Source organism: Pelophylax lessonae, assembly GCF_965119305.1.
Source record: "Pelophylax lessonae genome assembly, chromosome: 3".
NCBI lineage: Eukaryota > Metazoa > Chordata > Amphibia > Anura > Ranidae > Pelophylax > Pelophylax lessonae.
The window spans coordinates 550419886-550443925 of record NC_138770.1 but is presented as its reverse complement, the minus strand read 5'-3'; the positions used below and the strand labels follow the sequence as shown (position 1 = coordinate 550443925).

At 42.4% G+C, this 24040-nt stretch overlaps 1 protein-coding gene across 1 annotated transcript in view; it reads right to left on the bottom strand.

Annotated features, from left to right (window-relative positions):
* Positions 1-24040, bottom strand: part of LOC309551420 (kinesin-like protein KIF28P) — a gene marked incomplete at its 5' end in the record, with an annotated part of 119738 nt that overhangs the window by 87944 nt on the left and 7754 nt on the right. Inside the window, 4 exons of the mRNA XM_082251994.1 lie at positions 147-214; positions 8236-8347; positions 8791-8945; positions 21650-21874. Coding sequence (XP_082108120.1) covers positions 147-214; positions 8236-8347; positions 8791-8945; positions 21650-21874 — 560 coding nt within the window. The remainder of the gene's footprint in view (positions 1-146; positions 215-8235; positions 8348-8790; positions 8946-21649; positions 21875-24040) is intronic.

The following is a 24040-nucleotide window of genomic DNA, read 5'->3' as shown; positions in this document are numbered from 1 at the left end:
CATAGTTTGGACACAGCTGTTCTAAGCCAACAGTCTAAATGTCAGATTATCCATTAGGGACAGTTTCTTGCATACCTGGAAACTGGCTGTAGTAACCAAAACTTCTACCTGTGAAGAATATCTTACATTTGACATGAATGTAATACCTTTCAGCATATCTGAGTGTTGACAAAGTCTCCTCATAGCAGATGTCTGCTGGACTCACTGCAGCAATCTATGAAAAAAAAAACATATAATGGGTATTAAAGTTTATATTAGGGTATTTTAAAAATGCAGAAAGGAAATATGCATTCTACATTCTGGAAAGATTATAAGATTAAGTTGCATAAGAAAATAAGAGATGATATCAATAAATCTGTTGTAGCATTTACTTTTTCTTCTAGAATGTATTAAGGAGATCATGTCACCAACCTAAAAATTGCTGATAAAAGCACACACAAGTCAAGTATTTTAAATGATTACTTGTCGCATTTCCGCTTTTATAACCATTTTTATTGATCTGCAATATGTCTGTGAACTTACTAGGGAATTTGACTACTTCAGAAAGAGCCAATGCACCAAGCACATCCCCGCTAAGTTTCAATCATGTGTGAGGGATATTTAAAAATCAAATATACAAGTGCAGCGCAATCAAAATATAACTTTCCATGGATACAATGGAATAACGGATAATATACATATATCAGAGGTAAACCGTGATTGGTGTAAATACATTGAATAAGGCAATATATGTACAAAGCAAATATATATCAGTCCATAAAAAATCCTAATGGAGGAATGCAGTCAGATAGAGGAGGGGATGATCCCAGGAGTGCAGTCTAGTTGCCTTTAATCAAATACGTGATGCTCAGAGTGCTCTTAAAGACCCACCATCATGGAATGCATATGCGTTCACCTCAGGATCAAGACCCCCCCAGGGTCAGATAGCATGTATGATCACTCAAACCGCAATCTTCAAGACCTCATACAGGCTGCTTTTAAACATCCTCATGATCAAGATTCCACAGGGTCAGATAGCATACATGCTCACTCAGACCGCAGTCTTCAGGACCTCAGACAGGCTGTTATTAAACTCCCTCCGCGGTACATAGATGAATAAAGGAAGCAGAATCAATTGCTCTCCGTATGATATTTTATTATAAAAAACAAAGCAGTATAAAACTCACATTTAAGCACACTTTTCCAGACATGTACAACAGCTGCTAAGGTGTACTTCAGCATCGATAGGTGTAGCAAGATGGCCACCGGTCACGAGGTTCCCCGTAGGCGTTACGTCCAGTTGTGGGCGTGGACTTCATCAGCGGGGATTCCCACAACCGGACGTAACGCATACGGGGAACCACGTGACCGGCGGCCATCTAACTACACCTATCGATGCTGAAGTACACCTTAGCAGCTGTTGTACATGTCTGAAAACGTCTGCTTACATGTGAGTTTTATACTGCTTTGTTTTTTTTTATAATAAAATATCATACGGAGAGCACTAGACTCTGCTTCCTTTATTCATCTATGTACCGCGAGTGAGTTTAATAACAGCCTGTCTGAGGTCCTGAAGACTGCGGTCTGAGTGAGCATGCATGCTATCTGAACCTGTGGAATCTTGATCATGAGGATGTTTAAAAGCAGCCAGTTTGAGGTCTTGAAGATTGCGGTTTGAATGATCATACATGCTATCTGACCCTGTGGGGTCTTGATCCTGAGGTGAGCGCATATGCATTCCATGGTGATGGGTCTTTAAGAGCACTCTGAGCATCACGTATTTGATTAAAGGCACCTAGACTGCACTCCTGGGATCATCTCCCTCCTCTATCTGACTGCATTCCTCCATTAGGATTTTTTATGGATTGATATTTATTTGCTTTGTAAATATATTGCCTTATTCAATGTATTTACACCGATCATGGTTTACACATTTGATATATGTATGTTATCCGTTATTCCATTGCATCCATGGAAAGTTATATTTTGATTGCGCTGCACTTGTATATTTGATTTATTTGGAGGCTTTATTGAAGATTGACCTTTAGTGTTCAGCTAGCAATCTAATACACCTGTTGATTGTTCAGCGCTGAGTATATCTGTGTATTTATATTTAAAAATCAGCTAGCAAAAGATTGGGCATTCAGAGTGAGCACATGATACACAACATTACTTCAACCCATTAATACAACAAAATACGCTTAGAAAAATAGGAAATTCATATCAGTTAATTTCTAGAAGAAAAAAGTTCCACTTTAAGGACTCCTCACCCTCTTACATGCCACATTTGGCACGTCATTTTATTGGGGGGGAGCTGGTACCTAGTTTTGACAGGTACCAAGCTCCCACTTCTGCTAGTAGCGCCGCAGCGCCCCGAGCAGAATTTTCCTCTCCCCCTCCCTCTCTGCAATCTTCTAGGACATGTCACAGGTCCCAGAAGATTGCCCGGCCATTAAGGAGGTGCAGTGCAACTCGCGCATTCATGCAGTTTGCATTCAGCTGTGAAGCCTCAAGCCGTCACACCTGGGTGCCCACACTTGTAATGCCGGCTGCTGGGAAGAGGTGAGGGAGAGAACCGATGGTTTGAGCGACCGCATCGCTGGATCATGGGACAGGTAAGTGTATGTTTATTAAAAGTCAGCAGCTACACTTTGTAGCTGCAGACTTTAAATAAACACAAAAATGACTGGAACACCGCTTTAATTAAATGTGCCCTCTGCCCAAAAAAAGAATAAATACACCTTTCAAGTCCTCAGATGTGAAGGAATGCTAAAGCTTTTATTTACACAAATATTAGTATTGGAAAATGTATATTTTGCATTCATTTCTTTTATACTGTATTATATTTACAGTAAAATAATAGACAAATTTTGGTTGGTATGACAAGAACTCTAAATTTTAAAAAAGCTAACTTCAGTTAGCTGAAATTCTTACTGCATAACACTCAATGGGACCAAATATTTGTAACAAAGAGCAAACAAGGCAAGTGAAAGTGTTTAAAGATGAATTAAACAAGTGCATTAATCATTGTATTCCACTGGGCAACAAGCATAACAGAACAAAATTAACTACCTTCTACTATAAAAAGACAAACGCAGAAGGGACACGATCAGCATTCCAGATTTACAAGGAATGCAGCAAGAAATGCAAGGGAGCAATCAGGGCAGCTAAAATAGAATAGGAGAAACACTTTGCTACAGCAGGTAAAAAACACCCGCATTTTTCAAATATGTTGACAGTAAAACGATTATTAAATAACAGATAAACCCCATAATGGACAAACATGGCAAACTGGTCACAAATGACAGGTAAAAGGCAGATGTACTGAATATTTTTTCTCTTCAGTTTTTACTGATAAAAAAAGACAGCTTTGATAGTCTTAACAGTAATATTAATGTTGTTTCATCAAAGATGTTGTACCTCTGTGGCTGACTTAAAACCAGGTGCAAAAGAGACTAGAGAAACTTAATATAAACAAATCACCAGGTCCAGGTGGCTTACACCCAAGATTCCCTAGAGAGCTTAGTTTAGCTTAGTTATAGCCAAGCCACTTTTTTTTTTTTTTTTTTTACTGACTGGAAAGGTACCAACTTATTGGCATAGAGGAAATGTGGTAGCAATTTACAAAAAGGATCAAAATGTATACCAGGAAATTACAGACCAATCAGCCTAACATCAATAGTATGTATGTAGGTAAGGACTCTATGAAGAAATTTGTCTGTAATAAAGGTATCATATGTGACAAACAGCATGGATTTATGAAAGACCATTCTTGTCAGACCAACCTATTATCATTCTTTGAGGAAAAATGGACATCCAATGGTAATAGTTTTTAGATTTTGCTAAGGCATTTGATACTATACCTCATAAAATGTTTAATCTATAAAATAAGGTCTATCGGAGTTGATGAATTTAGGTGTATGTGGTTAGGAAACTGGTTACATGCGTACTTCCTCTTCCACCTAGTGGACAGATATCCCCCTGCTCTTAGGCGAGCTGATGGCCTCACTCTTTCCCCCCTCCTTTTTCTCTCTTTACTTTCTTGCTGTTCCACCTGCTCTCTCTTTTCCCTCCCTTTCCTTCTTTCTCTTCTCTAAGTGCCCAGGACATACAGTCCTGGTCAGCCGTTTAAAGCAGATTTTTCACTGCATCTGAGAACCACAAACCAAAAACACTATTTTATGATTTTTAAATATTTATACTTTTATAAAGCAAATTCCCTTATCCATCCAAATCTCCATGCTCTATTTTGATGAGAAATCAATTTGAAAAACACCCCTTAGCATTTCTTGCCGTGGCCATCTTGAGTAAGGGCAAATGATTCATGTCGCATTTACTTCCTGCACTTTGCTCAAGTATGCATGCAGGAGAGTGTGCTGAGCTGTGAAAATCCCTCCTCCCCTCCTGAAGACTCCTGGGATGTATGACATAATTTGCCTAGGCATGAAACCAGGAAGTAACTGACGAAATGTAAAAAAAAATTTTTTATTATAAGTAAATATTTTATACTTTCTTATCTATTTACTGATGTTAGCAACATGAGGATTAAAATGTTCAATGTTGTTTGGGAGAGTGAAGTTCCACTTTAATGTTGTATGTATCTTACTCACTATTTGGAATGCTGCACACCTTAAGATGGCACTTGTAACTAGATTAGGTGCTTCTTTTGGTGGGCTGTTCTTTCCCGATAAACCTTCTACTCCGGTATACTGTTAAAATTTCAGAAGTTTTGTATCTTTGTACTGTGCTAAAATACTTTAATATACTCCTCTATGTATATCTATGTCAAATTTCTGTAAGAAGTAAACTGGTTACATGAACAGTGAACAGGTACAGAGAGTTATGATAAATTATTCATTCTCTGAATGGTCTAAAGTTGTGAGTGGTGTGTCCCAGGGTTCTGTCTTGGAGCCAACGCTGTTCAATATGTTTCTTAATGATATAGAGATTACAGGAAGATTTTAATAAATAGGGGGTTGGGTAGCTACATGGCAGACGAGGTTCAATATTGAGAAAATTATGCACTTGGGTGCCAAAAATACACATGCAAAATACACATTAGGAGAGTCTCCCCCTGGGAGAATCAGTGATTGAAAAAGGCTCTGGGGGTGTTTTTTAATTCACAGACTTAGAAATAGCATGCAAAATCATGCTGCAACTAGGCTTGTGACGGTATCAGATTTTCATGCTGCGATTAATTGATTAAGGTTTTGCCACGGTATACGGTATTATCACGGTATTCTATTATTAAATTTAAATTATTAAATTTCTACCTCACTTGAATTTCATTGCTGAATTTAGGGGCTTTGGTTCACTTTTGCACATTATTATATAGTCAGTCAGTACAGACTCTGTGAACCAGGCCTAAAATAGGTCATCAAGCAGTGTCTGGCCTAACTGGTGATAACTGGTCCTGGCGCTCGGCTCCGATCCGATGGCCTGGTCATTAAGAGGGCAAATCCTTGTGGTCAAGAAGTGGTTAAACCTGAAGCAGGTGTTGTTTATAAATTACTTTACTATTGCTTTAGGCCTGGTTCACATGTATGCGGGTTGTGGTTCACATGTATGCGGGTTGGCGGTTCACATGTATGCGGGTTGGCGGCCCACATTTGCACAGGCATAGCAGCCCATTGATTTGAACGGGCTGCTATGCCCTCATTTTCCGCAGAAAAAAGGTGCATGCAGCATTTTTTTAAAATTCAGTGGCCTTGAAATCCATCCTGCTTTTGCACCATGCGACTAACCTGCAGTTCCTGCTCTGGCAAGCTTTCTGCATTTTTTGTATACATGGGCACGGCATTTAAAAACAGTTTGCGTGTGCAGCAACGGCAGGTAAGTCGCATGGTGCAAAAGAAGGATGGATTTCATGGCCACTGCATTTTTTTAAATTCTGCATGCACCTTTTTTCAGCTGAAAACGCAGGCATAGCAGCTCAAGCCCATTCACATCAATGGGCTGCTATGCCTGTGCAAATGTGGGCCCCCAACCCGCATACATGTGAACCAGGCCTAAAGCAATAGTAAAGTCATTAATAGATAAAAACACCGGTCCTCCTGCAGGTTTAACCACTTCTTTCTGGATCGCAAGGATTTGCCCCTTTAAAGACCAGGCCATCGGATCAGAGCGCCAGGACCAGTCATCACCAGGTAGGCCAGACACTGCTTGATGGCTATATAATAATGTAATGTGGGCTGCTATGCGTGTGTGTGTGTGTATATATATATATATATATATATATATATATATATATATATATATATATATATATATTTATTAGAGCTGCACGATTCTGGCCAAAATGAGAATCACGATTTTTTAGCTTGGAATAAAGATCACGATTCTCTCACGATTCTCTGTGTAAAAAAAAAAAAAAAATTGGGATAACTTACTGTTACGTTTTTTTTTTTTTTTTTTTTTATTCATTAAAGTCTATTAATTGCGTTTGAAAGACTGCTGCGCAAATACAGTGTGACATAAAATATTACAACAATCGCCATTTTTTTCTGTAGGGTCTCTGCTAAAAAAATATATAAAAAGTTTGGGGGTTCTAAGTACTTTTCTAGCAAAAAAAAAAACTGATTTTAACTTGCAAGCAACAAGTGTCAGAAAAAGATCCAGTCTTTAAGAGGTTAAACTTCCTTTCTCCCTGGCAGAGGGAAGGAAAAGATACAATGTAAACATTTTTGTTTATAGTTACTGGGAGAGCTGTGTGAGTGAATGAGTCATCCAGCTCACTGAAATGTATCAATTCACAAGTCAGACCCAGGAGCAGAGAAACTCGGTATTTTAAAAATGCCACAATAACAATACCGTGGCTATGCAATACCGCGATATATCGAATTACCGAAAACCGGCATATGTCTAGCTGCAACTAACAAAGCAATCAAAATACTGTGATGCATTAATAAGGGCATACATACAGTAGATAAATCAATAATTCTACCCTTTTACAAAACACTGGGTCAGCCTCATCTTGAATATGCAAACTCTAAGAACTGTGATAAACTGTTTACTCTAAAGTCCCTGAAGAGGACATGTGACTATGATTTGAGATTAGAAGAAAGGAGGTTTAACTTTTGATTGAGAAAGGGGTTCTTTACTGTTAGAGAAGTAAAATGTAGAATTCCCTTCCTCAAATGGTGGTAATTGCCGAGAGTGTTGACAACTTCAAAAACCTTTAGATGTCTTCCTCAGGAGGCAGAATATATAGAGCTTCGTGTTTTTAAAAAATAATATACAGGGCTATTTAAATTGCTAGAAGACAAAAAATTACTCATGCATACACACATATACACTATATTGCCATAAGTATTGGGACACCTGCCTTTACATGCACATGAACTTTAAATGCAATCCCAGTCTTAGTCCGTAGGGTTCAATATATATATATATATATATATATATATATATATATATATATATATATATATATATATATATATATTATAGACAGTGTGTCTAAGGGAATGTTTTGACCACTCTTCCAGAAGCGCATTTGTGAGGTCAGGCACTGATGTTTGACGAGAACACCTGTCTTGCAGTCTTTGCTCTAATTCATCCCAAAGGTGTTCTATGGGGTTGAGGTGCAAGCCATTTGAATTCCTCCACCCCAAACTCACTCTTTATGGACCTTGCTTTGTGTACTGGTCGAAATAATTTGGTGGAGGGGGGATTATGGTGTAGGATTGTTTTTCAGGGGCTGGGCTTGGCCCCTTAGTTCCAGTAAAGGGAACTCTTAAGATGTCAGCTTACCATTTTGGACAATTTCATGGTCCCAACTTTGTGGGAACAGTTTTGGGATGGCCCCTTCTTGTTCCAACATGACTGTGCACCAGTGCACAAAGCATTCATAAAGATATGGATGAGCGCTGAGCAATAGAACACCTTTCAGATGAACTAGAGTGGAGACTACGAGCCAGGCCTTCTCGTCCAACACCAGTGTCTGACCTCACAATTGCACTTCTGGAAGAATAGTCAAACTACCCATAGACAAGCTCCTAAACATTATGGACAGCCTTCCCAGAAGAGTTAAAGCTGTTATAGCTGCAAAGGGTGAGTCAACTCAATATTGAACCCTATGGACTAAGACTGGGATGCCATTAAAGTTCATGTGCCTGTAAAGGCAGGCATCCCAATACTTTTGGCAATATAGTGTAAGTTGAACTGGATGGAGCTGTCATTTTTTAAACTTGCAGTTGCAGACTATATAAAGGGATGTTAGACAAACATGTAGGTGCAAAGGAGGCTATAATATACCATGACAGTTCTACTGTTTCCTCCTAGAGCAGACTGCAGAAGTTTTGTCAGAACAGAATCTCTGTATGGAATGTGAAGAACTTTCTTTCCCATGGCAGCCTCTGCAAGTGCACTGAAAGAGATGATTGACAGATTAGCAGAATAATTTTAATGACAGTGACACATAAGAAAGAGAAAAAAAAAACAACAAAAAAAAACTGTGTAAATAATGGTATGTTTTTCTGACCAATGGATATGTTGAGACACTTGACACAGACACTCAAAGAAGAACGCTCCAATTCTCCAAATCCCCAGTGTGCAGAAGACAGAAGACTCAGGACCCAGGTTTAAAAAAAAAAATCTAATTGTGGGATTAGATAGAGTTCACTAAGCAGCAGAAGTTCAGAATGGGACTCGGAAGCCAGCGCCATTCGGATATTCAGGTATGACTCATGCATACTTACAATGGTCCAAGCTAGACCAATGTAAGTACAATAATCATACCTGAATGTCAGCTTTAACATTACATGCAATTCATACAGTATATTATTTTACTGGCTTTCAAGCAATAATAACCTGATAACATTTCCCAGAGTGGTCAAACTGAGGTTAACACAAGCTCCTTCTTTAAGACGATCCCCTTCAGATCCAGATGATTTTTGTCTCTCACTGCCTGCAAGATCCACCAAGTGTATGGTTGATTGTTTAGTAATATCATCTTCCAGGAATATCTGAAAAAACAAACCAAGAATAGGAAACTTTTTACATTTAAAAGAGGATTTAAAATTTATGGTACCTATAGCTTCAAAAATGTAAAACTACAGTGTAAAAAAATTAGATAGATATATAGATTATGAGATTTTCTTTCCTTTCACGTGCATGTGGAGTATCAGCGCATCCAAAGGCGTGCTCACCAATGCCCGGAACCAGAAGGAGACTGCAACCATGTGAAAATTGACTCAAGAGATGAGCCACTTGTGTGTAGCAATAATGTGCGGAGTTCATCCTTAAGGTGTTTCGTCCCAACTACACACTTGTACTGATGTATGAGTTGCATTCAGAGGGACATGCAGAGCCCTTGCTCACTCCACCAGTCCAGGGTACCTCCGCTACCTCACTCGCAATAACGCAATGAAACCCCGCCGGTCACATAGCGCGGGTCTCATACGTGTCCATGTAACTCTTTCCTTCCCGTACCTAGTGATCAGGCCCTGTACCTCCGTAACACTAGTGTGTTCCCAGTGACCGGAGGAGATGGACGCCCAAGGAGGGAGTTAGAGCACTGACCCCCTTGCTCCCGGAGGACCTGTCACCTAACCAGGTACCACACCAATGTCTGGTTGCTGTAGCTGTTCTTGCTTTCCGTTACCCATGGCAACTACCTTTTCCTCACTCATTGCCTTGCAAGTTAACCTTTCACAGCGATTATGCCTCTATGCTATAAAAAAGTGTTAAACACCTCGATCATAGTACAATCCCAGGGCCGTCTTTTCCACTGGGCATGCCCGGCGGTTGCCCGGGAGCCCCACTTGCCAAGGGGCCCCACATGGATGGTGGCATGTCCCTGGTGGTCTAGGGCCCCCCCCGTTCCGTTGTCCGCCGGCCCGGGCCCCCCCCTTATTGCTTCCTCCCCTCCGGGGCGACGGCGGCCGTGGCTCGAGTCTGCACTGCAGTGCACACTGGTTGCTAAGGCCAGCCCGATTGGCATCTAGCAACCAGTGACGTGAGCAGAGCAGACCCAGGATGCACAGCGCCGCAGCGGAGGACGATCCTCCTACTCGTCGGCTCTTCCTCCTCACTCCTCTCCTCCGGCTCCGTATCGACCCTAGAAGACTGGCTCCGCCTCCGCCTCCACCCACCTCCTCCCATGTGCAGCCGTTGTAAAGGTAAGGCTGCCACAGCCTGCCAGGCTGATTGATTAAATTATATTTTTTTTAACTCTCTCATGGCAATGATGGGATCGAATCGATGACACAAGAGACAGACAACTACCTGTCCTGGCTGGAGGATATGCCTTACTATATATTGGTCCCTGTAATATGTATATAGTAAGGTATATATTCTCCAGGTAGTAGTTGTACTCTCTTGTAGTATAGTGTTCCCTGTAATGTGTATATAGTCTATATACATATTACAGGGAACACTATATACTACAAGAGAGTACAACTACTACCTGGAGTATATACCTTACTATATACATATTACAGGGACCAATATATACTACAAGACAAGAGATAACTACCTGGAGTATATACCTTACTAACTATATACATATTACATGGAACACTATATACTACAAGAGACTCTTGTAGTATATAGTGTTCCCTGTAATATGTATATAGTAAGGTATATAGTCCAGGTAGTTGTCTCTTGTAGTATATATTGGTCCCTGTAATATGTATATAGTAAGGTATATACTCCAGGTAGTTTTACTCTCTTGTAGTATATAGTGTTCCCTGTAATGTGTATATAGTCTATATACATATTACAGGGAACACTATGTAGCACCACCCCCGCAGGAGCTGCTGATTATATTATTGGGTCTACACCCTGCCTAACAACCCAATCAAATTGGCTCGATCCCTCCTCAGGCACAACTGACCCAGAATAGGACTGGACTATCAAATAGATACACAGGTTGGAATACAATACTTCACTATGCAACAATACCTTGTTACCTTCTTGAATAGTAGTCCTTCTGGGTGACACAATGGAACAACGCACAAGATTGTAATTAACCAAACTTAGTTTACTATATATCAAATTGAATAGGGGAGATACAATACAATACAATACAAGTCCATAAAAGGTTATTTAAAACAGCTTTAAAAAGGTAAAAGAATACCCCCACACTCCTCCTGCATTAAGGCTAGACACAGTACCAGGTAGGTGGGCCTATCTGAGTCCCTCCCCCAGAGTTCTCTTCTTTCTTGTTGATCTTCGCTAGCAAGGTTATTGAATAGAGCTCATTTGTAATCCAGATTAGGAATAAAGATCAAGAGAGAGAAAACAACGAGCTGTTAGTTGTCACCGCAGGGTGTCTGCGTAACTGAGCAATAACTTCTGCGAGAGAGATAAGCCTCTGGCGACTCCTTTACAGACCTTATTGTTTGTCTATGAGTCTCCTGAGAGAGTATGGTGATAAACCCCGGGGTTTTATCACCTCCTGCTGCGCTACCGCTATCTGTAGATAAAACTGTCTCTTCAGCAGATAAAGTCAGTTATTGGGCATGTGCCCTCTCACCAACAGAAGTTTCTCCTTCGCGCGCTTCCACTGCGGTCTCAGTCCTTTGGCTATATGCCAGCCGCGCGGGGTCCTTCTGGCGGATGACTTCCGGTCTCGGCAAACAGCAGTATGACCTCCAGGAATGTGCCTCGTGCTTGAGATGGGACGGTTCCACGTCGTCCCTCCAGGCTAAAAGGCTCTGGCCCAATATCCAGTGTCAGTCCTTCACTCTCGCTCACTGGTTCCTCAGAGTCCAGCGCAGAAAGGCCCCCCTTCGCGCGCTTCTCTCTCCTTTAAATAACCTCCCCCATAGTGCCGTGCGGTGCAGCCGTGCACCCTGGATCTTGCAAAGCAGCCTGGGAGATGTAGTTTCTTCATCTTGTGAAAAGGAAGTCACAGCCCGGGAAATTCCATGCAGCTACCACTAGAGGGAGCCTAGTTCCTGGATCTTGCAAAGCAGCCTGGGAGATGTAGTTTCTTCATCTTGTGAAAAGGAAGTCACAGCCCGGGAAATTCCATGCAGCTACCACTAGAGGGAGCCTAGTTCCTTCCCACATATCAAACAGTGTCTTTAGGCATGTTTAACCCCGCTACACACTCCCCCCACTTGAGAAACTTTGGTCCCCAAAGAGGTCAACAGTATGTACCCTAGTGCATAGGTTGGCATTATACAACAAAAACATTAACATTTTGCTGAAATAAGTCAATCTGAATACATCCAATTTTGTATTCTAATAGCAGTGCAACAGTAAAACGATAAAGTGCAATTAATAAGCAAATAAGTGATTTCTACAGTGTTAATATAGTGCTGATTTCTAGTGCTTTTATATAGTGCTCCTTTAAAAAGCACATGTGCCTTTGCAATTTCTTAAACACTTACATCTTAAAGTTTGTGTTGAAAAAAAAAACATCAAAAGGTGAGAAAGAGAAAAAAACATATAGTGAGGTCAGAGCAACAAAATGTGCGCAAACATTAACTCACAAAGTAAACCAAATTGTGAACATCAAAAACTGTGCTTATTATAATAACCAAACCCAATATCCTTATGTACAAACTTAAATGCAAACGTTTTCTACTTCAATACTTTGTTCTCATGATCTCTCACAGACCCCCCAAAACTTGGGTGGCTTGTACAGTTGTGCCTGGGGGTGAGCTAGGGTTGTCCCCCACCAAATCTACAGTGGAGGAACTAGGCTGGTCAGGAGACCTTTTGGAGATAAAAACAGCTTCTTCCGAACATTCACCCAATTGATCATAGGTCAGTCTCTTAGGTGGGTGAATGACTCTCCTTTCCCTCTGTTCCCGTGGAGGCATGCTCTCAGAGGTACTAGGATCAGGCACTTCTGAGGATTCTTCCATGTCCCCCTCCTCATGTTCCAACACAGAGGCACCTGATGGTTCAAGAGAGGTCAGTTCTTCTTCAGAGAAGGGTGCAACCTCCTCCTCAGGATCTTCATCCTCAGCTGCTTCTTCTGGAAGCATATGAAAGGGTATGAATTCAGGGGCTTCTGCCCGAAGGGCTCCTCTATCAGCCAAGTCAGACGAAGACAGGGAGGCAGGTGTGGGTTCTGGCAACTGAGATGACCACAACCAGTCGGGTACCTCCTCTTCATCTTCCAAATCTTCAGATGGAGAACTTCCCTCTCCCTCATCTGGGAGCATCGTCTGAGATCTGGTAACTGGTCTGGACCGGCGAGAAGTCGAAGGGGCCGCTGACAAGTCTTCCACAGGGGGCATACGAACCACTTCAGAGAGAGGCAGCAAATGGTTCCGATGCCAAGCCTTCAATGGACCCACACTTCCCTCAGGCCGAATTTGGTACACAGGAAGGTTTGGCAGTTGCTTACAGATAACATAAGGTTGGGACTTCCAGCGGTCTGCCAACTTGTGTTTTCCCGGGACACCCAAGTTTCTCAACAAAACCCTGTCCCCTGGTTGCAGGTCATGGATCCGAACTTTTAGGTCGAAATTTTTTTTATTCCGCAGTCCACGTTGATCAGATGTGGCCTGAGCCTTGTCATAGGCCGCTTTCAGACTCTTCCGCAGTCGGTCCACATATCCTCTATGCGATGCTGAAGAGGTATGATCAGGCGAAATGCCAAAGGCCAAATCCACTGGCAACCGAGCCTCCCTTCCAAACATCAGCCGATAAGGGGAATATCCAGTAGCATCACTGACAGTGCTGTTGTAGGCATGCACAATGGCAGCTACGTGCCTGCCCCAATGCTGTTTCTTCTCTGAGCTCAAAGTCCCCAACATATCCAAAAGAGTCCTGTTAAATCGTTCAGGCTGGGCATCCCCCTGTGGATGGTAGGGAGTGGTTCTAGTCTTTTGAATGCCTAACATATCTAACAGTCTCTTGATCAGTCTGCTTTCAAAGTCCCTTCCCTGATCAGAATGGAGGCGCTGTGGTAACCCATAATGTACAAAGAACTTCTCTACAAGAACTTTGGCTACCGTTGAGGCCTTCTGATCCCTTGTTGGGAATGCTTGAGCATATCTGGTAAAATGGTCTGTTACCACAAGGACATTCCCCTGGCCACTCAGATCAGGCTCTAAGCAAAGGAAATCAATGCACACCAGCTCCATGGGTCCCTGACTTTGTAGATGGCCCATTGGGGCTGCTTGACGTGGCAGAGTCTTCCTCTGTATACACCGGACACAAGAATGACAGTATCCTTCAACTTCGGCCCTCATACAAGGCCAGTAGAACCTGTCCCTGACAAGCTGAAAGGTTCTTTCGGGCCCCAGATGGCCATGATTATCATGAAGAGCGGCCAGAACTCCCTCTCTGTATTTAGCTGGTAAGAACAGTTGCCACTTCTCCTCCAGATCTTCAGATGGACCTCTCCGGTAGGCCACTCCTTCTCTGATCTGTAACCGGGTCCACTCTCTATGCAACAGACGGGCCCCCTGAGGGGAGTCAGTTAGAAGCAACTCAGGGCTCTGGATCTCCAGGGCTTCCAAGAGAAGTTTTCCCAAAGGGTCTTCCAACTGCTCCTTCCGCAAGTCCCTTTTGGACAGCCGGGGCAAACCCTCCCCTTCAACTTGGGTCACCTGGCAGTAGCATTTGGGTACTCCGATAGCCGAAACCCCAATCTCTTCTGCTCTTGACCCTCCTCGGGATCGAAATTCAGTTCCCTGATATAGGGCACGCACCCCTTCTGGAGCCAAATGAGTCCATTCTTCCGCAGGTTCCTGTGGAACATGCAACCTTCTGGATAGGGCATCTGCATCCCTATTTCCGATTCCTGGCCGATACTTCAGGCTAAAATTGAAGCTAGAGAGGGCAGCCAACCATCGATGTCCTGTTGCATCCAGCTTGGCCGTAGTCAACAGATAGGTGAGGGGATTATTATCTGTCTTGACAATGAATTCAGCTCCGTACAGGTAGTCTTTCAATTTGTCAACCACTGCCCACTTCAAGGCCAAGAATTCAAGTTTGTGAGTAGGATAATTCCTTTCAGCAGGCAGTAGGCTTCTGCTCACATAGGCAACAGGTCGCAGATGACCCTCATGCTCCTGATAAAGTACCCCCCCCAGCCCATCTCGGCTGGCATCAACATGCAGTTCATATGGTTTTGTGGGGTCCGCATAGGCCAACACAGGGGCAGTGGTTAGGGTTTCCTTCAGCTGGACAAAGGCCCCTTCGCATTCCGGGGTCCACTGATCCTGGATGGATTCCTTAGCCTTCCGGGGGCCTATGGTGGACTTCGCCGGCTTTACCAACTCAGGGACATCATCTTCTTCATTCTTCAGGAGCTCATTTAGGGGTCGGGCAATCTGGGCGAACCCCTCCACAAACCTCCTGTAATAGGAGCAAAAGCCCAAGAATGACCGGAGTTCGGTCACATTTGTGGGTCTCGGCCAGGAAGCAACAGCATCCAGCTTGTCCGGGTCAGTGGCCACCCCTTCTTCAGACACGATATGGCCCAGGTAATGGACCGAGGACTGATAGAATTGGCACTTCTCAGGAGAAAGTTTCAGACCTTCTTCATGTAGCCTCTTCAAGACCTTTTCCAACCTCTCCTCATGTTCTTCTAAAGTTCTGCCAAACACGATAACATCATCCAAGTATACCAGTACCTCTATCAAATTCATATCTCCAACGGTCCTCTCCATCAGCCTTTGGAAGGTAGCAGGGGCCCCGGACAACCCCTGAGGCATGCGATTGAACTCAAAGAACCCCACAGGGGTGATGAAGGCTGTTTTCTCCCGATCTTCAGGGTGCATGGGGATCTGATAATACCCACTCTTTAAGTCCATCACACTGAACCACTTCGCCCCTGACAGACTCTGTAGGGCATCTTCGATTCGAGGAGTGGTATACTGGTCTGGGATGGTTCTTCTGTTCAGCGTTCGGTAGTCGATACAAAGCCTCAAAGATCCATTTTTCTTCCGGACTACCACTATCGGGGAAGCATACGGGCTCCTGGATTCTCGGATAATCCCGATCTTTTTGAGCTCTGCCAGCTGTTGACGTAGATCTTCTAAGTCACCTAAGGGGACTCGCCGGACTCTCTCCCTGAAAGGCTTGTCCTCACTCAGGCGGATCTTATGAGTGGCGCTCCTGGCACATCCCACGTCAAACTCGTCCTTAGAGAATATTTCCCTCCATCGAGCAAGTTGTGCCTTGGCCCTCTTCACCCATTCCGGCGGGAGGGCAGCGTTTCCAGAGCAAAGCTCCTCTATAGCCGCTTCACCCTGTTCCTTTTCTTTGAAATCAATGGGGGCAACTGGGGTAGCCGGGTTGACTTGGCCCAGGAGCACTCTGGCCGGTACCTTCACTGGTGTAATAGAGGTGTTTCTGACACTCACTAAAACCCTTCCACGGTTTTCCTGTAACACCTTCAAAGGGATCACCTCAGGGATCACTTCTATCCCTCTCTGTCTCTCCTTTTGACCTGATTCAAAGATAATGAAGGGACCCGGCTGTTGCCATGTGAGTTTAACAGAAGCCTTAAAACAGGCCACCTCTCCTGGCTGTAAGACCTTTTCTGCTCTATCCAGCTTCCAGAGTCGTCCAACTCCTTCTGCGGGGGTCTCTTGCTCCAACACTAATCGTTGGTAGGCCTGCCGTAGCATGGGATGGATCCTTGGCGCCTGAGCATCTTGTCCCTGGACCAGTTGTATCAGAAGGCGCCTTACCAGGTCAGTGTTTGTTCCTACGATGAGAGAGCTTTTGTTGGCCCCTGGTGGACGAGGACAGACCACCGCTAAGGTGTCGAAGGTTTCCGCTTCACCAGCCACTGATGGATCAAAGGTCAACTTGATTGGCAGATACCCGTCATAGGGAAAACTTTGGGTCCCAATACCCCATATCTCCAGATCTTCCAACTTCTGCAAAGGTAGATGGGTAAGATATTTATCATAGAAGTCTCTATACAAAAGAGTCACCTGGGCCCCTGTGTCAAGGAGGGCTCTTGTGTAAATTCCTTCCACCTGAACCGAGACCACTGGGGAGGGCCCGACCAAGTTAGTTGGGAATTCTCTTGATGTAGCCTTGTTATCTGATTCAGTTCTCTGTACCCTGGCCCTCTTCTCCTTTTTCTTCCTTGATCTAGGCCCCCGCCGAATCCGGTGTGCATTGACTTTCCTTCCCTCAGTAACCCGGAGTCTAGAACTGGGGGTGTTATATTTGGGTCTGACCCCCTGACTCAGTTTCCCTGATCCTGCACCACTTCTGGAGTCCCTTAAGACTGGCGGACACCCGGTTGACTCCTTCACCGGTGTCCTCTGAAGTTTCCCGCTGGCTCGCGAGGTTTCGCGGCAGCATTTCCTGAGCTGGGACATACCCTTCTAACATGCCCAACTCCCCCGCAGTTGAAACAAGTTAACAATCTTGCAGGCCGTGGCTCTGGATCTGTGCTGAGACTAACAGGTTCATCTGGCCTCTCCGATATACTCCCCTTGGGTAGAGTGGATACCTGACCAGTCAGGATGGACACCATTTCTATCAACTGAGACACTTGGGTCTTTAGGAGTTCAACTTGAGAGTCACCCTCTTCCACACTTATCACTCCAACCCGGGCAGTTGAGTCAAACTGCCGACTTTTCTTCTTGTTGTCCAACATGACCTCTTCCTCTCTGACCATTCGAATCAGATCGGGGTATTCTAGAATGCCGCCATCTCGACGAGTTCGTAACAGTATGGCAATGGGATCTAAAGGTTGAGCCCCTTTCAGAACCTGTCGTGCACGAGTCTCATCTATTTTCCGGGGGTCTATTCCTTTCTTTAACAGAATCTGGTGGATAATCCTATCCAGACGTTTAATGAATTCGGACAACTTCTCCCCCTCTTCTTGATAACAGTGGTCCAACTGGTAGAGAAGTTCAGCCGCGTTCTCCGTCCGACCAAACACATCTTGCAGAATGTCCAAATAATCCTGTGCAGTGCAGTTCTTCTTGCTAAGCTTTAGATTACGTACAGCCTCTAATGCAGGTCCCCTTAAACTCTCTGTGATCCTCTGCTTCTTGTGCTGTTCTGGTACCTCCCATTCCTCCAAAGCCTGAGTGGCGGTATCTAGCCACTCTTCGAACCCATCTTCTGCTGAAGGCACAGGCTGTTTCCCAGAGAATGTCCGGAGCTTCCTATATCCAGTCATCAGATAGCTCGAGGAGTCCCTGCTACATTTTGCCACAATCTCCCCTAGAACAGCACACAGTTCTGAGCTAAAAGTCGACAAAGGTGATGACTCAGGATGCCCTTCTTGGACACCTTTTTCTTGGCTGGATACCCCAGGGGTGGTGGATGAGGGACCCGCAGTAGGAACTCCTGGATGTATCAGGAAAAGTTCTGTTTGGTCAATAGTTTTTACACTGTTTCCATTGAAATAATCAGGGACCCCTTTCCTCCACTCACACAGTGCATACGTGTGTGGGGCAGTGGTGTCAGTTTTTATGTCAATCACCCAGAATTTCCTGTCTGTGGATAGTGCCCTTAAAACAGGGAGGAGCTTTTCTTCAGTCCAGGCTTCTCCCTTGATTTCAACCACCAGGCCATTTTCCACTATGACATTCTCTTCCTTGCACCACTCAGCAGCAGCGACAGGATCCATTTCTGCGTGGGAGGGGATTCTGGGGCTGAGAGGGTTGTGTTGCAGGACTGTAGAAATCCCGGACGAGCCCCCACGTGTAGCACCACCCCCGCAGGAGCTGCTGATTATATTATTGGGTCTACACCCTGCCTAACAACCCAATCAAATTGGCTCGATCCCTCCTCAGGCACAACTGACCCAGAATAGGACTGGACTATCAAATAGATACACAGGTTGGAATACAATACTTCACTATGCAACAATACCTTGTTACCTTCTTGAATAGTAGTCCTTCTGGGTGACACAATGGAACAACGCACAAGATTGTAATTAACCAAACTTAGTTTACTATATATCAAATTGAATAGGGGAGATACAATACAATACAATACAAGTCCATAAAAGGTTATTTAAAACAGCTTTAAAAAGGTAAAAGAATACCCCCACACTCCTCCTGCATTAAGGCTAGACACAGTACCAGGTAGGTGGGCCTATCTGAGTCCCTCCCCCAGAGTTCTCTTCTTTCTTGTTGATCTTCGCTAGCAAGGTTATTGAATAGAGCTCATTTGTAATCCAGATTAGGAATAAAGATCAAGAGAGAGAAAACAACGAGCTGTTAGTTGTCACCGCAGGGTGTCTGCGTAACTGAGCAATAACTTCTGCGAGAGAGATAAGCCTCTGGCGACTCCTTTACAGACCTTATTGTTTGTCTATGAGTCTCCTGAGAGAGTATGGTGATAAACCCCGGGGTTTTATCACCTCCTGCTGCGCTACCGCTATCTGTAGATAAAACTGTCTCTTCAGCAGATAAAGTCAGTTATTGGGCATGTGCCCTCTCACCAACAGAAGTTTCTCCTTCGCGCGCTTCCACTGCGGTCTCAGTCCTTTGGCTATATGCCAGCCGCGCGGGGTCCTTCTGGCGGATGACTTCCGGTCTCGGCAAACAGCAGTATGACCTCCAGGAATGTGCCTCGTGCTTGAGATGGGACGGTTCCACGTCGTCCCTCCAGGCTAAAAGGCTCTGGCCCAATATCCAGTGTCAGTCCTTCACTCTCGCTCGCTGGTTCCTCAGAGTCCAGCGCAGAAAGGCCCCCCTTCGCGCGCTTCTCTCTCCTTTAAATAACCTCCCCCATAGTGCCGTGCGGTGCAGCCGTGCACCCTGGATCTTGCAAAGCAGCCTGGGAGATGTAGTTTCTTCATCTTGTGAAAAGGAAGTCACAGCCCGGGAAATTCCATGCAGCTACCACTAGAGGGAGCCTAGTTCCTGGATCTTGCAAAGCAGCCTGGGAGATGTAGTTTCTTCATCTTGTGAAAAGGAAGTCACAGCCCGGGAAATTCCATGCAGCTACCACTAGAGGGAGCCTAGTTCCTTCCCACATATCAAACAGTGTCTTTAGGCATGTTTAACCCCGCTACAACTATATACTACAAGAGAGTACACCTACTACCTGGAGTATATACCCTACTATATACATATTACAGGGACCAATATATACTAAAAGAGACAACTACCTGGAGTATATACCTTACTATATACATATTACAGGGACCAATATATACTACAAGACAAGAGATAACTACCTGGAGTATATACCTTACTAACTATATACATATTACATGGAACACTATATACTACAAGAGACTCTTGTAGTATATAGTGTTCCCTGTAATATGTATATAGTAAGGTATATACTCCAGGTAGTTGTCTCTTGTAGTATATATTGGTCCCTGTAATATGTATATAGTAAGGTATATACTCCAGGTAGTTTTACTCTCTTGTAGTATATAGTGTTCCCTGTAATGTGTATATAGTCTATATACATATTACAGGGAACACTATATACTACAAGAGAGTACACCTACTACCTGGAGTATATACCCTACTATATACATATTACAGGGACCAATATATACTAAAAGAGACAACTACCTGGAGTATATACCTTACTATATACATATTACAGGGAATCCTATATACTACAAGAGACTCTTGTAGTACATAGTGCTCCCTGTAATATGTATATAGTAAGGTATATACTCCAGGTAGTTGTACTCTCTTGTAGTATATATTGGTCCCTGTAATATGTATATAGTAAGGTATATACCAATAAAAATAAATATCGCCTTATCGATAACTTGCATTTTTATTCTCGTGCGTGATTGTGTAGGCAGGGGGCCCCAGTGCACTGCATTGCCCAGGGGCCTATAAGGCTCTTAAGATGGCACTGTACAATCCACAAGGGAAACAGATACGTAAATATCATGACAGCTAAGAAATATCCCCTCCTTGAGGAAATCTCATGTACCCTACAATCCAGGCTCAATATGGGCACCATTTTTCAAAAAATACCCTTTAAAGTAAATCAGACATTTATTAAGATAATAAGTCATCCTTTGAATTTCACACCCTCATTGCATTTGAAGTTTTCACCCCAATAAACACAGACAATTCAGATATAAGTCTACAGGATTACACAGACAATTCTGTAATTCCTCTTCCTTCTCTCTACATCACACATAGAAAAGGATTGGTGCTTTTTTTTTTCCTACACAATTACTCCCAAACCAATAAATATAGAAATGGCTCTGCCCTCCTTCAAACCAGTGCTCATCATATCGTCACAAAGCATATTGTTATAAAATTAAATTTTATGGTCCTGAAACATTAATATGTAATGGAAAAACGTATATGATTATCTGGAGTGTTCTTCTTCTAAAATGACAGAAAAAGCCTATCCTCCTCATTTTTTTTTAATGGTTTTATTCTGATTACCCTTTTAAAAGTCAAAACTGAGGAAGGCAACAAAGTGGACTTGCTATGCTAACAAATACCACGCATATAGTGCAACGTTAGCCTTGTATAGTAACTAATGAGAATCTCATATTTTGTTTTAAAAAATCAAACTGCTTAGAATATATAAAACGCATTAATAAATTGATCGAATACTGGAATAAGGCTTATCCTTTACAGAAAGTCTACCTTTTACAACCTCAGGAAAGCTAAAGTATACTGGAAACAAAAAAAAAAAAGAATTTCCCAAAATTTGCCTGGTCACCCAAAACTTATCCCCCACTTTCCCATCACATTACAACATTTACTTTATGTCTTGATGTAATTCTTATATGTTGCACCAGACATGCAGATAATTTGCTGCAGTAAGTGAGCTGTACCTGTTTGAAGTGAATGGTGATGACCATATGGGAACGGCTGCTGCTAGAGTTCATGCTGGTTGAAGCTGTTGTTCTTGTTTTCTTCCCTTGTTCCATCAACCTTTCAATTTGTACATAGCTTTCACAAGGCACCAGTTTTAGACCATCAACATAAAACCCTTGATGCTGGTCTTCTCGCACCTTCAGTCCACCGGCTTTCTTGGTTTTAGACAGTAAATCTGTAACCTAATTAATAAATTAGTGAACATACTTTGGTTAATGAGCAGATTATCAGTATAAGTAATACCTGGGAGTAAAGGGTTTACAGTAGATCATTCTCAGACTTGTATAAAGTACTCGAAATTTCTACTTGAGTAAAAGTACAAGTGCTCGATCAAAAAGTGACTTGAGTAGAAGTGGAAGTGCTCGCAGAAAAAGTTACTTAAGTAGAAGTACTAAAGTATTCAACATTTTTTTTACTTAAGTATTGCAAGTAGTTTTTTCAAAAAATTTGCTACTTAAGTACTAAAAGTAAAAAGTACCAGTAGTTTTGAAAAAAAAATTCTACTCAAGTACTGAAAGTAGAAGTACAAGTACTGTGTTATGTAGTTATTAAAGAAAGAAGTCAAAAGTTTGAACATCATATTGTTTTTTATTATTTCAAATGATTTATTCAAATGATTAACCTGTGTTTGTTAGTAGTTTCTTGATGCACTTTAAGCGCTGTAGCACCATTTATTTGTTTGTTTCATATTTTCTTTTTATTGGAAAGATTTGGTATAGCAGCTTTTATTATACACAGCCTTTATTTTCGTATGCGCTGATTTACAAATGACATTATACACATTTTTTTGAGCTTTATGCAACCTGCCATCTACTGTTCTGGCAGTGGTAATATTTTTAAAAGTAACGAGTAACTATGCAGCACAAAAAAAAAATACTTGAGTAGAAGTATCGAAATCATCGAAAAAATGTAGTGAAGTAAAAGTAGAAGTAGGAGAAAAAAATTCTACTCTAGGAAAGTACAGATACCGCATTTCGGTACTTAAGTACAGTACTTAAGTAGTTCTACTTCATTACTATACATCTCTGATCATTCTTACTAATATTGCCTACAGTAACCAGCTAATGTGGTGGGCAGTGTTAATTTCGTCGACTAAAACCGACTAAAACGTTTTCGTCGAATAAATTAACACAATTTTAGTCGACTACAATACGACTAAAACTAAAACCATTCAGATGACTAAAATACAACTAAAACTAAAACGGCATTTTAGTCAAAAGACTATAACTAAAACTAAATCGAAATTTGCTGCTCAAAGCTTAATACCATAAATAATAACATATTAGATTTTTCACTCCAGGACCAGCAGTAGTATATAATGAGTTTGGAAATTGTAGAGAAATGCTTAAATAATTCATTACAAATTACATATGAACTACACCCATTCGATTATAGATGACTAAAATGAGTTATAGTCGACTAAAATGTAGGACGTTTTAGTCGACTAAAATGTAGGATGTTCTAATCGACTAAAATGTACTGGAGTTTTAGTCGACTAAATACGACTAAAACTAAAACACTTGCAGAAGACTAAAATGGGACTAAAACTAAAATGCCATTTCAGTCCTAAGACTAAAACTAAATTGAAATTTGCTGCCAAAATTAACACTGGTGGTGGGTCAATGCAGTTTTTTTTTTATAGACCAATATGTCTAGTTCATAATAGCAGGCATGTACAAGAATCCTTATGAGCAACATTATAGGTGACAGGTACAGTAACATTCATAAAGCAGTAAGATAATTCAGAATCTGACAGTCACCAAACATTAACTGGTGGTGAATCAATCATTGTCAGCTTTAAGCAGGAACCAGATTGGAAGGCACTGAGCATGTGAAAGATTTTTCTAGTGGCTAATCCAAAAATCTCTGCTCTTAAAAGTATAAAATAGATAACAGAGTTTGCAAAAAATGGGAATGTTATATTATTAATTCCGTTAAAGGCATTACAAACCTTCTTACCTGCACTTTGTGTTTTTTATCTGCATAAAATGTGCATTTATCATGCAGTTTCATGGTGTCATTGTGTCATTTGCTGCCCGGTATATTGTACAGCCCATAGTGGTAAATCTTCACATTCCGGTGTCAGAAGGTTTTTTTCAGATTATGGTGTTCAAACATGAGGCATGCTGTATGGCACTGCACAGGTTAGGAGCAGCCTTACATTGATTCATATTTTATACATGTAAGCGCAGGCTGGTTTTACAGAAGTCAAGCTACCAATCGACTCCTGGACACCAGCCTGTTGGATTTTTCCCTAATGATCAGTGCCGCCAGCTAACTGTATTCTGATGGCTAGTTAGGTCAATACCAGAGACATGCCCTCGTAGCCTACAATAATGGACTATAAC